The 16316-nt window shown below is 44.7% G+C and overlaps 1 protein-coding gene across 1 annotated transcript in view; it reads left to right on the top strand.

Moving 5' to 3' along the window:
* Positions 1-8832: 8832 nt before the first annotated feature.
* Positions 8833-16316, top strand: part of ISM1 (isthmin 1) — a gene marked incomplete at its 5' end in the record, with an annotated part of 88024 nt that continues 80540 nt past the window's right edge. The window contains one exon of the mRNA XM_082670034.1: positions 8833-8964. Coding sequence (XP_082526160.1) covers positions 8833-8964 — 132 coding nt within the window. The remainder of the gene's footprint in view (positions 8965-16316) is intronic.

Raw genomic sequence — 16316 nt, 5'->3', positions numbered from 1 at the left:
GATTATGACCGTTAAAGGGCATATTTTGACTAAATAAACAAATACATAAATAACTGAGTCATATAGGAAAGTCACCTTCTAATATGGTCACAAGGGGGTTGGACAAGGTTAACAAACAATTTAAAACAAAGTGGACTAGGTTTCCGGGAAATTAGATGAACTCCCTTTCCACATAGGACAAATATAACACAAGTAACACACCGACAGATTCTCAGTCAGGAACTCTTCCCATTTAATCAAGACCATTGCATCTTGAGAGGGATTCCCCAACAACCAGGCAATTAGGACGTGGACCCTGTGATGTGATGTACAGAGAAGAGGACACCACTGGGGCAGTATTCCTGCCCAAAGTGCAGAATTGGAAATTAATCCTGAAGAAATAACCACACAAGTATAAACCGAAGGCCATTCTGCAAAATCAACTGACCTAGACTTTTTAAAATGTTAATGACGTGGGACTTCCCTGATGGCGCAGGGCTTAAGAATCTGCCTGCCATTGCAGGGGACACGGGTTTGAGCCCTGGTCTGGGAAGATCCCACATACCGCCGAGCAACTAAGCCCCTGTGCGCCTCAACTACTGAGGCTGCACTCTAGAGCCCGCAAGCCACAACTACTGAGCCCACGTGCCTAGAGCCTGTGCTCCGCACCAAGAGAAGCCACCGCAACGAGAAGCCCGCACACCGCAATGAAGAGTAGCCCCCGCTCGCCACAACTAGAGAAAGCCTGTGCACAGCAACGAAGATCCAACACAGCCCAAAATTAATTAATTAATTAATTAATTTTTAAAAATGGTAATGACACAAAAGACCAAAAGAAAAAGGGGGTGGGGAGGAAATGGGGATTGTTCAAGACAGAGATAATGAGACGAAATGGAATAAGGAATTCTCACCTGAGTCCTGAATAGAAAAACATGAGCTATAAAGGCTATTGTAGGAACAATTAGAAAATTTTGAATATGGATGTGAATTAGATAGTATAATTGTATCAATGGTAAATGTCCTGAGCATAATTACATTGCAACGATGTAGGAGAATCTCTATTCTTAGGAGATATGCACTGAAATATCTGCGGTAAAGGGCTGTATTGAGCACCTTTCTGTGTGACAAACCACCACAACAGCAAACATGTATTTAGTTTATTTTTCCATTTAGACTCACCTCCCCTGGGGGGTTCCTGTGATCTCTATTGGGGTCCCTTATGTGATCAGCAGCCGACCAGTTGGGTGGCTCCGCTTCTGGGACTAGGCTGGCCACTGGCTACAGTGACTGGGACCCTGTCCCTTTCCCTCCAGCAGGCTCGTCCTGGCTTATTCACATGGCAGAGGCAAATTCCAAGACAGATAGAGAGAGAGAGAGGAAGCCTGCAAGGCTTCTTGAGGCCTGATGGCAGAACAGACATAGCCTCACTCGTGCTGCGTTTTCTTAGTCAATGCCAATCACAAGGCCTTCACAGCAGAGTGGGAAAAGCTGAGAAGTCACATTGCAAAGGGCCTGGATATGATGAAGGGAAAACTGTGGTTGTTTGTGCCATCTACCACAAGGATGGACCGGTTGTCCCTTCAATGTTCCTATAGGTTTGAAAGTTTTCAACATAAAAAGTTGGAGAGAGGGACGGAACATAGCACAAGAAGCCAGATACCAAGAGAATATCCTGTAAAACTAAATTTATATTAATTGTCTAAGTCAATTCAAATGTATGGTGATGGAAGTCAGAATACTGGTAACATGTGGGCTTCTGGGGTGCTGGTGTTATACTGTTTCTTGATCTGAACAGTAAAAATTCCAGGGAGCTACATACACTTAGGATATGCACCCTTTTCTGTATGTATGTCATACTTTCATTTTTTAAACTTTATTTTGGAAAATAGAAAGAGCAATGGCCTTGGAGCTGGGAAACCTGATGCTGCCACCAAGTCCCTCTGCAATACTGAAAGTGTCGATTTAATTCCCTGGGCCTCAGTTTCCTCATCTGTAAAAGGAAGCTGGATGAACTCTCGTTGGCCCCTTCCATCCTCTAGACTCTGAGACTCAACTCTGACTGAATAGTTTGCTCTCTTTTTGCCTGGAAATTATTTGTCAGGATATATAACATCATAATTATACAAATTATATATTTTCTCCTCCAGCTATAACATGTCCCTGAGATTTTATTTTGCTTTCCAGAATTTGCGCAGAAATAATTACAGCAAAGCAGAAGTATTAAAGGGGTCTCTTTTAAGTACAAATGAGAGCTACAAGGGCTAGCTATTTGCAGAAGAAGTCAGTGGACAGGCAGGACATCACATTATAATATCACGCTGGAAATGCAGTAAAGGACCCTGCCACATAAGGAAGAACCATCATGAACCCTTTCAAAAAGCAACCCTGTTTTGCCACCACTCCTGCCCGTGCCTGGGAAGGACAGCCCTCACCCGGGAATGCAGCTTCTCCACCTCCTAGGTCATACACTCAGGGGAGTCATGGGTCCTTTGTAAATAGGGGCTCTTATGATGAAGTGAAGAGAGACACAAGTATCCCCTTGGTTCTCACATGTTGTGTGTTTGTGTGCATGTGTGTGTGTTAGAGCCTTAGAAATTGGAACGATGCTGGAGGTCCAGGTGTCCCACCAGCCTAGCTGTTGCTTTAGCGGGTAGAGTCCCCAGGAGCACCTCTGAGCCTCTGAGGGTGGTGATTTTCTCACTTGTGAGCACTGTGACCCCTGCACAGTTCAAAGGACTCTAATGGAACATTTTGGAGTTTTTGTTTGTGTTTCCTCTGGGGCTTAGAGTTTACCTCTTGGGCTCCTTACAGCTACGTTTTTCAGCAGTTTTCTAAAAGTTGCCTCCATGGAACAAATATTTATGAAGTGATGTGACTTCAGAAGTGAATGAGACAGACCAGCTCCCTGCCCTCATGTCCTTCATCTATTGGACAGAGAGACCTGGAACCACTCATCTTGTCCTCTGTGGGAGTGATAGTGGAAGTTCACAACAGCCCTAGAGGAGGCATTCTTATCTCCAATTTACAGATGAGGAAACTGAGACTCAGAAAGCTAAAATAACTTTCCTGAGACATTACACGGCTAGTAAGCAGAATCCATTCAACCCCATTTTGCTACAATTCTTCCATGTATGGCCCCTGAGACGAGGTGGTAAAGCACGCCCATCTCTTAGAACAGGCACTGGCGAACTAAGTCATGTGGTCCAGCTGTCTGTTTGTGTACACAGAGTCTTATTAAAACACAGCCACACCCACTCGTTCACACATTTTCTTTGACTGCTTTCCCACTGCAGCAGCAGAGCTGAGTAGTGGCAACAGAGACCTGACCGCCCACAAAGACAAAAATATTTGCTATCTGGCCCTCCAAAGGAAAGATTTGTCACCCCTCCTTCACAGAACGTATTAGTCAGGGCAATGTAAGCACCTGGAGCAAACCCTCCAATTTTAGTGGCTTAACATATTTTTCTAAAAGTTTATTTCTCCTTAAAAAACTAAAAATAGAGTTGCCATATTATCCCGCAGTCCCATTCCTAGGCATATATCTGGAGAAAACTCTAATTCGAAAGGATACATGCACCCCAATGTTCATAGCAGCACTATTCATAATAGCCAAGACATGGAAGCAACCTAAATGTCCATCAACAGATGAATGGAAAAAGAAGATGTGGTACATATATACAATGGAATACTTCTCAGCCATAAAAAAGAAAGAAAGAATGCCATTTGCAGCAACATGGTTGGACCTAGAGATTATCAAATTTAGCAAAGTAAGTCAGAAAGAGAAAGACAAATACTATATTATACCACTTATATGTAGAATCTAAACTGTGATACAAATGAACTTATTTACAAAACAGCAACAGACTCACAGACATAGAAAACAAACTTATGATTACCAAAGGGGAAAGGGGGTAGGGGAGAGGAGTTTGGGATTAGCAGATACAAACTACTATATATAAAATAGATAACCAACAAGGTCCTACCGTATAGAAAAGGCAACTATATCCAATATCCTGTAATAAACCATAATGGAAAAGAATATGAAAAAGAATATGTATATATGTATAACTGAATCCTTTGCTGTACACCAGAAACTAACACAACATTGTAAATGAACTATACTTCAGTTTTTTTTTTTAAAAAAAAAGCGTATTTCTAATCACAAAATAGCCTAGATAGGGTGTTCTGGGCAGAGTTGGAATGGGATGCCTGTTCCAACTAATCATTCCTCTCAGGTCATCCCGGACAGAAACATCCAGCCGGCAGACAAGGGAAAAAAGAGAGGCTCACACACAGGAGATTTTTATGGGCTAGATATGAAAGTGGCATCCATCACTTCCACCCACATCCTATTGGCCTGAACCCAGTCACATGGCTGTATCTAACTGCAGAGGATATTGGGCAATGTAGTCTACTGTTAGGGCGAGGAAGAAGAGGAAACAGGTTTTGGTGAACACCTAGCAGCCTCCACAACAATCCCTAAATGCTAATTGTTCTTACACCCAGAAAAAGTCTCTTGTTTTGACTTTGTAAATCTGTTTTACACCTCACATAGAGTATGCATGTGTTTAACGTTTTTTTGATTCAGTCCTTATCTTTTTGGGATACATACTGAAATATGTACCAGTGAAATGATATGATGTCATGGATGTGCTTCAAAATAATCTGAAAATAGAGAGTGAGAATACAAATGAGACAAGAATGGTCATGAGTTCTGTTGAAGCTGGGTTATTTATTATATTCTCTTTAGTTTTGTATATATTTTTTAAATTTTCCATAATAAAAAGGTTTTTTTTTAAAAGAGTACACTAAAACTACTCTTTGCTGTCTTCCAACAGTTTTTAGAAAAAAATACATAGTAAAAACAATAAAATCCTGACCATAATAGACTACAAGATTGTCTTCAATGACATTTACTATAGGTACACTGGCTTATTAACTTCTCTTGCTTTACCCAACTATTCCAGTAAAATAAGCTTGTCTGCAAAAGAAATGGACCGATAATAAAAGATAACGTCTGTGAGATAATAGTATAATCAAGACAGAAGAGTTAATATTCCTAGGTCAGCTACTTATAGTAGGAACAGTTTAAGAAGAGTTAATTTACTGGGTAGGGTCTGTATAAAAACCACATTTGTTACATTCATTAAATAAACATGAATTTAGCATCTACTCCATGCAAGGCACTGTGCTCAGCACTAGAAATATAATGATGAGGAGGCAGCCGTCCCTGTCTTGAGGATTGTACTTGTCAGGACGGGTTGAACTAGCTGCATAGCAAACATCCCCAAATCACAGTGGCCTTGAACAACAAAGCGTATTTCTCACTGTGCAAGGTTAAATGCAGGTATTCCTGGTAGCTCTCGTTTGAGCAGTAACACAGAGATTTGGGCTCCCTCCACCTCAGAGTCCTCTGCCATGTAGAAAGCAAAGAGAGAGTGTGATAGATGATCACTCGGGTTGTTTTATGGCCAGACCTGAAAGTGACAGAGCTCTCCACAGTCCCATCTAGACCCAGTGTTGCTGGAAAATGTCCTCTAGCTGTGAACACAGGAAGAAGAAAACTGGATACTGGGGTAAGGGGGATGCACTCTGGAATGTTCTACCATAAAGATGACACAGGTTTAGTGAAAACGCAAACATGCAAACAGACCCATTCTACTAGGGCATAGTAAGATCAATAATAAAGATATGAATAAGGTGCTGTGGGAACTCTGTAGAAGGAGGTAGGATTTTAAAAACTTGTATCAGCTATTGGTATATGATTTCCTAAATGTGCTTGAAACTTAATTTGCTTGGGCTACTAAATTTGTAATTCTTTTTTCCCAAAAATTACAATCCAGTTTTCCCTAACTCCTCAAAAGTAGAGCACTGCTGGTAGCCTGTTTGGCAATGGTAGTCACAGAGCATGGAGGTTTATCAATACTAGTTATGTGTACTTACTAGAACATAAACTCACCTGGAATCTGGATCTCACAGCATGTAAGAATTTTAATAGAATTCATTCATACATTTGTTCAACATTTTATAAAGACTTCTGTCCCCAAAATTCAATTTACAATTTTTACAACGTTTTACAAAGACTTTGATCTCCAACCCTCCTTTTATAAATTTACAAGAATTTACACTCACTGCAAAGATTTCTCTCCAAGGTTTTTTTAAAAGTTATTTTTCCTTGGGATAGAAAAATGTTAATTTTAGATGAGAGTAGAGGTCGTTGAGGCTCACATGTGGGGACTGTGTGTGATGGAAATGCAGGATAACAGCAGTAGCACCTGGATTCTAGTTTAGACCAGCCTGCCTCAGGCAACAGGAAAGTCATTTGTCCCTGTGTGCCCACATCACAGTCTGGCACAACTGGGGGTGAGAGCCAGCATTAAACTCTCTCTGCATACAGGATTCTAGTTTGCCATCTTAATTTATATATTCCATCCATGTGCTGATTATCCTGCACTCCCCCACCCTTTTCTAAGTGATTCTAATTAGAAAACACGCAGGAGGAACCTTGTGGGATCGCAAAACCGCTGCGATCTCCTCTTTGATCTGCCATCTGAACCAGGGACCGCGTATTGTTTCCAATTCTTCCCCAGCGCTGCAGTTGACAATTATTGGCATCTTAGAGCCTGGGGATTGCAGTAAGATGCCTGACAGGACCGGCTGCCTAAACATTTAAAGCACTCACTCCCTCCAAACATCTCCCCCTTCCCAACGTCCCCCACAAAAAAAAAAAATTACTGAAAAGGAAAGAAATCGAATGCTTTAAAAAGCTGTCCATTTCTTAATAAGATGCTAGGGTTGGTTGGGGTTTTAAAGATGCTCACAACGCATCTCTAGAGTAGCAACTAGCCCTTCTTGACCCTGACACAAATAAAACCAACCAGCATACCATACCTTAACCACTGCCACGGTGGCCCGAGGAACTTTCGGAATGATGAAAGTGTATTTTTGTCTTAATTTGGGTAAGACTTGGGTGAGGTGCCTTGCGTAAAGACGTGAACTCGGAAGGTAGTTGACTTAAGAACCTTACTTCAGTTTGTAGGGATGGGGGCGGGGGGAGGGGGCGTGCCGGGGAGAAAGGTTTGTTTATTTATTTAATTTCAGTCCCCAAGGGAGAATGGAGAGGATCCATTCCGGGGACACTGGTTTCCAGAATGCGAATTGGGCTTGGAAATTTGCGAAATTTGTGAATGCCTAGGCTGAAGGCTCCGCTCACGGGGAGGAAAGGACTGGGCGGGCACAGGGGAGGAGGGAAGGAGGAGGGGGAGGCGGAGGAACAGCAGTATAAAAGGCCCCAGCCAGAGCGAGCGCCAGCCACTCCGAGCCTCCTGGAGAAGGCGGGAGCTGAGCAGGACGCGCCGGTGCCGCTGCGGTGATCTGAGCCCGGCACTGGACCCGGTTCTCTCTTGCATCCGAGGAGAGGACCCCTTGCCCTCTGCTCGACCCTCGAGCCCTTCCACTCGCCGGCTGTCCCCTGCAAGGCATGAGCTGCGCTCGGGAGCCCAAGGCTTCAGCGCGGTCATGAGGCGCTGGCCCGGGAGCGGCGGCTGTGCGACGGCAGCCCCCAGGTCCCCTCCGGGCGCGGCGCCTCCGGGATGAGACCCCCGACACGCGACTGCCTGAGCTGAGATTTACCCCCAGTGCCCCACCTCCGTTCTGCGCGCCTGAGCCCGCGGGCACTCGGCCCCTGCAGCTTCCCGCCGAGACACCTGCGCCCTGGACCAGACGGACGCCCAGCGAATCGGACTCGCCTGCCTTCCCAGGCTCTACCCCGCGCCGCGGGCGCCTGAGCAGAGGTGCTCAGAGAGCGGGCGGCCCACCGTGCGGGAGCGAGTGTCAAGACCTTTCTGGAACGAAACTCTATCTTCTCCCTCATACATACGCACGCCAGCTTGAGGGAGGGGCGCACAGTCGCAGACAGACACCTGGCTGGTCCGGCACCCTCTCCGTCTCCAACACCACAACTCCCAACTCCACCTTGTCAATAAAGGTTTCTAAACTCGCCCAGGCACCCCCCCCTCCGCCCCGCTACCCACAGCCCCGAGGCGCAGTGCGCACAGGGCTCGGCCCTCGCCGCCCACAGCGACCTCGGCAGCGGTGGCGCACAGCCCAGCAGGCGGACGCGGACTCTGGAGGGGCGCGCAGGTCACCTCCAGACAGTGACAGCCCCCGGGTGCCGGAGCCCCCATCCAGAGCCGGCTCACCCTAAGACTCGGCGGCGGGGCGGCGCGGCCCGCGGCCCGAAGGAGCGCAGGGAGGAGGGGAGGTGGTTCGTCGGGTGAGTGGCTCCGGGCGGCAAGGGCGGGGGAGCCCAGCGTGGAGGTAACTCTGGGCCGCCACTGAAGCCCTCCTCCTCCTCCTTCTCCTCCTCCTCCTTCTCCTCCTCCTCCTCCTCCCCGCGCTCCTCTGGCGGCCGCTCCCGCTCCAGCTGCGGCGCCGCGGCCACATCTGGGGCGCCCATGTGCGCTCGGGGGCTCGGCTGCGCCCGCCCCGCCGTCGCCCCCGCTGCCCCCTGCCCGCAGGGTGGTCCCCGGCCCGGCCCGGGCCCCTGGCGGCCCGTCGTCCCCACCGCCGCCGCCGCCGCCGCCGCCGGGGAGCGCCGGGGTTTGCTCCGCAGCCAGCTTGGACGCCCCCGGCCCCGCCGTGGCTCCGCCGTGGTGCGGCGGCGGCGGCGGCTCCTGCTCCCCCGGCCCGGCGCGCCCCGGCGCGCCCAGGGCCAGCCCCGCGGGCTCGGGGAGCGGGGCCCCGGCGGGGGCCGAGGCGGGAGCCGCGCCGCCGGGCTCCCGGGCTCCGACTCCTCCTCCCCCGCCGCCGCCGCCCGCCGCGCCGGGTCCTAAAGCCGCGCGCCTCAGGAGGATGGTACGCCTGGCGGCCGAGCTGCTGCTGCTGCTGGGGCTGCTGCTGCTCACGCTGCACATCACGGTGCTGCGCGGTTCGGGAGCCGCCGACGGGCCGACCGCGGCCAACGCCAGCCGGACGCAGCTGCAGGTGAGTGCGCTGCTGGAGAGGGGCGCGCGTGGCAGCGGGGAGCCGGGTGGCGGGGAGCTGACCTAGCTAGCACCTGATGGTAACGAGGAGGCGGGTCCCCGCCCCACCGAAGAGCATCTGTTTTGGCAGCAGTTTTGCCGGGGCCACAGATCTCCGGCTGAGGCGGAGCGGGGTACGTGCCTGGAGGCTGGACCGCTTTGGAGGTCTGGCAGGCACGCTCCTCCAGGTCGTCTGTCACCAGGTACCTGAGGGTGCTAGCTTGAGATGGGCGGAGGAAGTGTGGAGTATGTCTGTGTTTGCTTTGGGGTGCTGCCACTCTTTGGTTACCCTTTAGAGACTGAGTAACGTTACTCTGGAAGGAGGGGGAAGCGGAAGGAGACTTTAGGATAAATCCCCAAACTGGGTTTGGGAGGAAGAACCCCAGTGAATCTGCCCCCTCACAAAGCTACGCAAAGGTCAGCAAATAATTTCCCCGAAGAGAATGGCCAGACATCCCCTGTTCGCCCACGTGGTCCCCATGCCTCCCTTATACCTCCCCAGCCAGGCGGAGGGCGTGGAGTCAAGCCACCGGTTGTACTTTGGCCCGGCGTTACCTGGGGCTTTTAAACTTACAGCAAAGACTTCTTCCAGCGTTCTGCCCCTGTTGAAGGTCTCCTTAGGAATGGAATTCTGATGGTCTGTGCAGCTCCAAGGCAGGGGAGGGGGTCGCAACTGGGGAGCGGGTAGTGGGCGTCAGACACAAGAGGAATTCTCTGGTTTCCAAATGAAGGATTGTCCAGGTAGGGATTTCCTGCCGTTGTCTTGGGAAGAAGCGCCTTTCCTTGGCTCTGTCAGACGTGTGACAACTGTCAACTTGGGGCATGGGTAGAAGTCAGCAGGGATTTTCCCAGGAAGCAGCGGGAATTCTCTCCTAAAATCTCCTCCTCAAACAAGCCCCTCTAAAACTCTTTATGTCTAGATAAGCATTATTCATTGTTCCCAAAGGGCTTTAAGACCATTGCCCCTATTAGTTCATTTCTCACATCTTTATGTAATTTGTTGCCTGAAAACCCTACTGTTGTAGAGAGAAGGAATTCACTTAAACACTTCCACAGTGCTTACCATGTGCTAGTTTTAAGTGCTTTACAGAATTTAACCGATTTAATGATGTACTATGCTGTTAATATCCTCCCCTGATAGATGCAAAAACTGAGGTACAGAGGTTAAGAAACTTGCAAGGTTTACACATTCCAAACTCTTGATTAGTTACACCATGTTTTCTCTCTGCCAGGATGTTATATAGACTAAAGCAAGGTGATCCTTACACACAAATGCAAAACCAGGAATGAAAAAGTATGCACCCCAGAGCCTAAAGTTCTTTTAAATTGGGAACATTTCCGAAAATGTCCTAACTTTATGAGGCCCTCTTCTCTTCTCCTGTGGGCAAACAGGTACAGTGACAGCCTGACGGGATTCCTTTGGGGAAATTGAAGACACCCCATTCTGTAGATGGTGGTACACCGACACACTCTAACACTGTAAGAACAATTCCTAATATCTTCGAGATTTCTGGAAGTCACATTTTATACATGATGCTTTCTTTTCTCGTGGACTCATGAAAAGCTGTAAAAATGATGTTCTATGGAAAAGTAAATTCGGCAGATTCCTTTATGAGGTGTTTGCTATCATTAGAATAACCTAGGCTTGGCCTTTTCTGTTTGACTGGTAAGGTGATGAGAGAAGCAGCTGGTGGATGTGGCAACTGCAAAGGGGAAGTGGATTAAATTCTCAAAAGAGCGTGTGGCTGAAGAACTGTCCCAAGAGGGCAGAAGAAATGGGGGATTTAGAAAGAGTAATGCTCCTAGGAGTATCTTGGGTCCCAAGTAGCTGCTAATCCATCAGCTTTCAGCTTGTTTTGTAATTGTGTTTGGTTATTCTGTCCACTCAATGAACTTATTCAGGCAGAATGATGAGTTTAACAGTTTAGTTCATAATTTTACTCTCTTTTGTAATTTGTTATTATAAAAGTTTTATATTCTTCCTGACTGAAGTTATTTCTTTGGCCCTCTGACGCTCCAAAGGTATTATGATTCAAATGGAGAGAATATATTCCTTCAAGTGAGGAGGTCTGCAAAAGACATTTATTAGTTTATCGTTTTCAGGGCCCAGGATGTTAATTAGCTAGTAGCAGGTGTATTTGAAAACAAAATTGTGGATGCCATATTCTTTCTGTTTACCGGTCATGTTTAACCTATCTTTTTTTTTTTTTTCCGCTTCATTGGGTCTTTGTTGCGGTGCGCAGGCTGCTCATTGTGGTGGCTTCTCTTGTGGAGCATGGGCTCTAGGCACATGGGCTTCAGTAGTTGTGGTGCTCAGGCTCAGTAGTTGTGGCCCACGGGCTCGAGAGCACAGGCTCAGTAGTTGTGGCACCCGGGCTTAGTTGCTCCGTGACATGTGGGATTTTCCCGGACCAGGGATTGAACCCGTGTCCCCTGCATTGGCAGGTGGATTCTTAACCACTGCGCCACCAGGGAAGTCATAACCTATCTTAACTAACTACATTTAAACTTAAGTTTGCTGCCTCTGGGTTATCTTAAGCTGCTAAAATCATTCTTTGTAACCGGAAAGTTCATCAATCCTTATATTACATTATTTGTGTTGTTATCTCTGTTTAAAATATTCTGAAATATGAGGTTGGAGTCAGAAATACACAATGGTAGCTTTCTTTTCCCAAATTGTAGTATATTTGGGAACATTTAAAAGAGAATGCACCTTTATTAGAGATCTGGCATATCAAGGGCACCCAACAGTAAGAATAACAATAGTAGCTAAGATTTGTCAAGTGCCTTTTATGTGTCAGACACTGTTCTTAGCACTTTTCATATATTTTCTTCTTAAATCCTCACAAAAATCTCGTGAATTAGGCATTATCGTTATCCCTGTTTCAAATGAAAAAACTGAGGTTGGGTAACTTGCCCACAGCTGCAGAGCCAGAAGCTGCTTAATTTGTTGTTGTTATTTTATAAGTTTAAAAATCTTTGAAGAATATTTGTATTCCAAGTTCTTGAGAAAGTCATCCTGCTGGCTACAAAAGAGAAAAAGTCTTTTAAGAATTTACATTTTCTTTCTTTCTTTTTTTTTTTCAGGGCTTAGGTTTTGGGGGTTTATTTATTTATTTATTTATTTATTTATTTTTATTTTTGGCTGTATTCGGTCTTTGTTGCTGTACTCGGGCTTTCTCTAGTTGCGGCGAGTGGGGGCTTCTCATTTGTGGCGGCTTCTCTTGTTGTGGTGCACGAGCTCTAGGTGAGCGGACTTTAGTAGTTGTGGCTCGCAGGCTCGAGAACGCAGCCTCAGTAGTTGTGGCGCCCGGGCTTAGTTTCTGGGTGGCATGTGGGATCTTCCCGGACCAGGCCTCAAACTCGTGTCCCCTGTGTTGGCAGGCGGATTCTAACCACTGCACCACCAGAGAAGTCCCTAACAATTTACATTTTCAAACACATCTTGACAGTCTTATTGTGTCAAATATGAGCATATCTATCTATCTAAATTATATATACATACATAAACACACATATATAAACATGATCTAACATGATTTTTTTGGTAGTTTCAACATAGTAGGAGATACGTTTTTTGACTCTGTAAGTGACTGTCTCTGTACTCTTAGGTATACTGTTATGAGGTGGTAGTAAAATGCTTTGAACACACTATTTCTAGTGGTTATGTGGCTCATAAAAATAATAAATAATGATGTTAGTCTTTGTACTGTTTTCAGTATTTTAAAACATCTAATAAGAAATTTTACAGTGGTCAGCAACAGCTGTATACAAATGCACAGAAAAATCAACTTTTTTCACTTTTGAATGAAATCTTATCTCCTCTAGTGTCATGTTGATCAGATACTCAGCTTAGTTCTTTCATATGTCTTTAATTGATAATAGTAAGAAAACAAATATATATATATTAAAAAAGCAGTCTGGAAGACAGAATATCCCAAAATATAGAACCACAGGCAATGATAAGAATAATGATAATAATAGTATCCCTTTTACTTGAAATTCAAATGAGTGTCTCTCTACTAAATCTCAGATTCAGAAGCATGAATTTCTACAGATGTTACATAGTAAAGCTAGAACTCATTAAAACAATGAGATTTAAGGAAGTGTTAGAAATCATCACATTGATCATTTTTACAATAACATTAAAGCAAACCAAACTCTGAAATGTAACTAAATGTCTTTGTTCTCTAATTCCTAACTACCATCTTTATCAGTACATTCCTCCGTCATCCCTCTACTTGCCTTCAACAAAACTGCTCAGCATCTTGTACTCACTGCTTCAGACTCACAAGTTGATCTGAGCTATATTAATAACAGTAAAAGCAAAAGCAACATTTATTTGTACTTAATGCTACTGAGTTTCCTTACAATGACCCTATGAGATAGATAGTATTTATATACCCATTTCACAGATGATGAAATTGAGACCTGGAGAGATTTGAGTAACTTGCCCAAGGCCACACAACCAAGGTTGGCAGGGCCAGGATTCAGACCCAGCGAGGCAGGAATTCTTGTTCCAGTTCATCAACAAGATGCCTCCAGCTCTGATACAAGTCAACAGCCATTGTGTTTCTCGTTTCATGACTTGCCTTGCCCATTTTCCAGGCAGGCTGTCTGCTTTTATCTCAGGTATTCTTTATAAATTATGAATAACTGTCCCACTTAGCTATTGCTATATAACAAACCATCCCAAAGCACAGTGTCTTAAAACAATCACATTTTATTTGCTCATGACTTTGTGTGTTAGCAGTTTACCCTGAGCTCAGCTGGGTGGTTCTTCTGCTGACCTTGCTTAGGATTATTCATGTGGCTATAGCTTTCTGTTGGCTTGACGTGGGCTAGATGGTCTAAAAGGGCCTCACTCCAGACACTATAAAACTCTTAGAGGAAAACATAGGCAGAACACTCTATGACATAAGTCACAGCAAGATCCTTTTTGAACCACCTCCTAGAGAAATGGAAATAAAAACAAAAATACACAAATGGGACCTAATGAAACTTAAAAGCTTTTGCACAGCAAAGGAAACTGTAAACAAGATGAAAAGACAATCCTCAGAATGGGAGAAAGTATTTGCAAATGAAGCAACTGACAAAGGATTAATTTCCAAAATTTACAAGCAGCTCATGCAGCTCAATATCAGAAAAAAAAACAAACAACCCAATCCAAAAATGGGCAGAAGACCTAAATAGACATTTCTCCAAAGAAGACATACAGATTGCCAACAAACACATGAAAGAATGCTCAACACCACTAATCATTAGAGAAATGCAAATCAAAACTACAATGAGGTATCACCTCACACCAGTCAGAATGGCCATCATCAAAAAATCTACAAACAATAAATGCTAGAGAGAGTGTGGAGAAAACGGAATCCTCATGCACTGTTGGTGGGAATGTAAATTGACACAGCCACTATGGAGAACAGGATGGAGGTTCCTTAAAAAACTAAAAATAGAACTACCATATGACCCAGCAAACCCACTACTGGGCATATACTCTGAGAAAACCATAACTCAAAAAGAGATATGTACCACAATGTTCATTGCAGCACTATTTACAATAGCCAGGACATGGAAGCAACCTAAGTGTCCATCGACAGATGAATGGATAAAGAAGATGTGGCACATATATACAATGGAATATTACTCAGCCATAAAAAGGAATGAACTTGAGTTATTTGTAGTAAAGTAGATGGACCTAGAGTCTGTCCTACAGAGTGAAGTAAGTCAGAAAGAGAAAAACAAATACCTTATGCTAACACATATATATGGATCTAAAAAAAAATGGTTCTGACAAACCTAGGGGCAGGACAGGAATAAAGACACAGACATAGAGAATGCACTTGAGGACAAGGGGAGGGGGAAGGGTAAGCTGGGACGAAGTGAGAGTGGCATGGACATATATACACTACCAAATGTAAAATAGATAGCTAGTGGGAAGCAGCCACATAACACAGGGAGATCAGCTCAGTGCTTTGTGACCACCTAGAGGGGTGGGATAGGGAGGGGAGTGGGAGATGCAAGAGGAAGGAGATATGGGGATATATGTATATGTATAGCTGATTCACTTTGTTATAAAGCAGAAACTAACACACCATTGTAAAGCAATTATACTCCAATAAAGATGTTAAAAAAATAAAATAAAAGGGCCTCACTCATATGTTTGATGGTTGGTGCTGGCTGTCACCTATGCTCTCTCTTCATCCTCAAGGAAGTTATTCCACATGTCTTTACATGGTGGACTCAGAGCAGCAAGAGAGTAAATCAGAAATTGCAAGGTCTCTTGATGAACTTGGACAACTTCAGCCACATTCTACTGGCCAAACATACCACTTGGTCATCTCACGTTCTAGGGGACCAGAAATAGACTCCTCTTGATGGGAGGACCAGCAAAATAACATTGCAAAAGAGTGTGTATTCAGTGATGGGACGAGTCATTGTGGCTGTCTTTGCGAAATAGCTACCATATTGACCTTTTATCTCATATACTTTGCAAATGTTGAACCACTCTTTCACTCATTTTTTAACATTGTTTATGCTACTTTGGGCCATGCACAAACTTTCCACTCTAAATATAATCAAATCTGAATCATTTCCATTATGACTTTTTGTTTTCTTGCCTTACTTGAGAAAGGGTTACTCAAATAAGGATTGTCAAAATCTTTAAATATATTTTGTTCTAACAGTTTTATAGTGTTTTTGTTGTTGTTGTTGTTTAGAACTACAATCTACTTTGAAGTTATTAGTGGGTTTTAGGTTTAAGATAAAGATATAACTTTGTTTTTTGTCCAAGTGAGTAGCCACTTCTATCATATTTGGTAAATACTCCATTCTATATTTGTTGGTACAAAATATCAGTTTTATCACATGTTAAACAAATTTTCACATATATGTTAGTCTATTTCTTTACCTTCATTTTTCTATTCATGTACAAACACCACACTTTTATTTCATGTAGCTTCACAGTATTTTTTAATAGGACAAATGCCCTGTCATTAACATTCTTTTTCTTTTTTTTTTAAGTATTAAAAAACATGTATTCTTGAACAGAAACTTTTTTATTTTTTTTTTTTTGGGATAACAAAGCTATTTTAGTATTATTTAAAATAAGAACAACCTTTAAACCGTATGAAGTGGGCAATAGGGGAGAAGCACGCCTTCCTGAGAAGGGTCCTCCGAAAAGGGTCTTCTCAGGGGCAAAGGCAGCAAGGGTGGGTGGGCAGGAGGGAGTGCAGGCCTGGACGTCAGCAGTGCTTCCTCGGGGTGGGCTCTGCAGCTAAGAGAGGTGGCTCTGGGGCTTGGCAGCTCCTG

The sequence above is a fragment of the Grampus griseus genome, assembly GCF_964374135.1.
Source record: "Grampus griseus genome assembly, chromosome: 14".
NCBI classification, from domain to species: Eukaryota; Metazoa; Chordata; class Mammalia; order Artiodactyla; family Delphinidae; genus Grampus; species Grampus griseus.
This window is presented reverse-complemented; position numbering and strand designations above follow the sequence as displayed.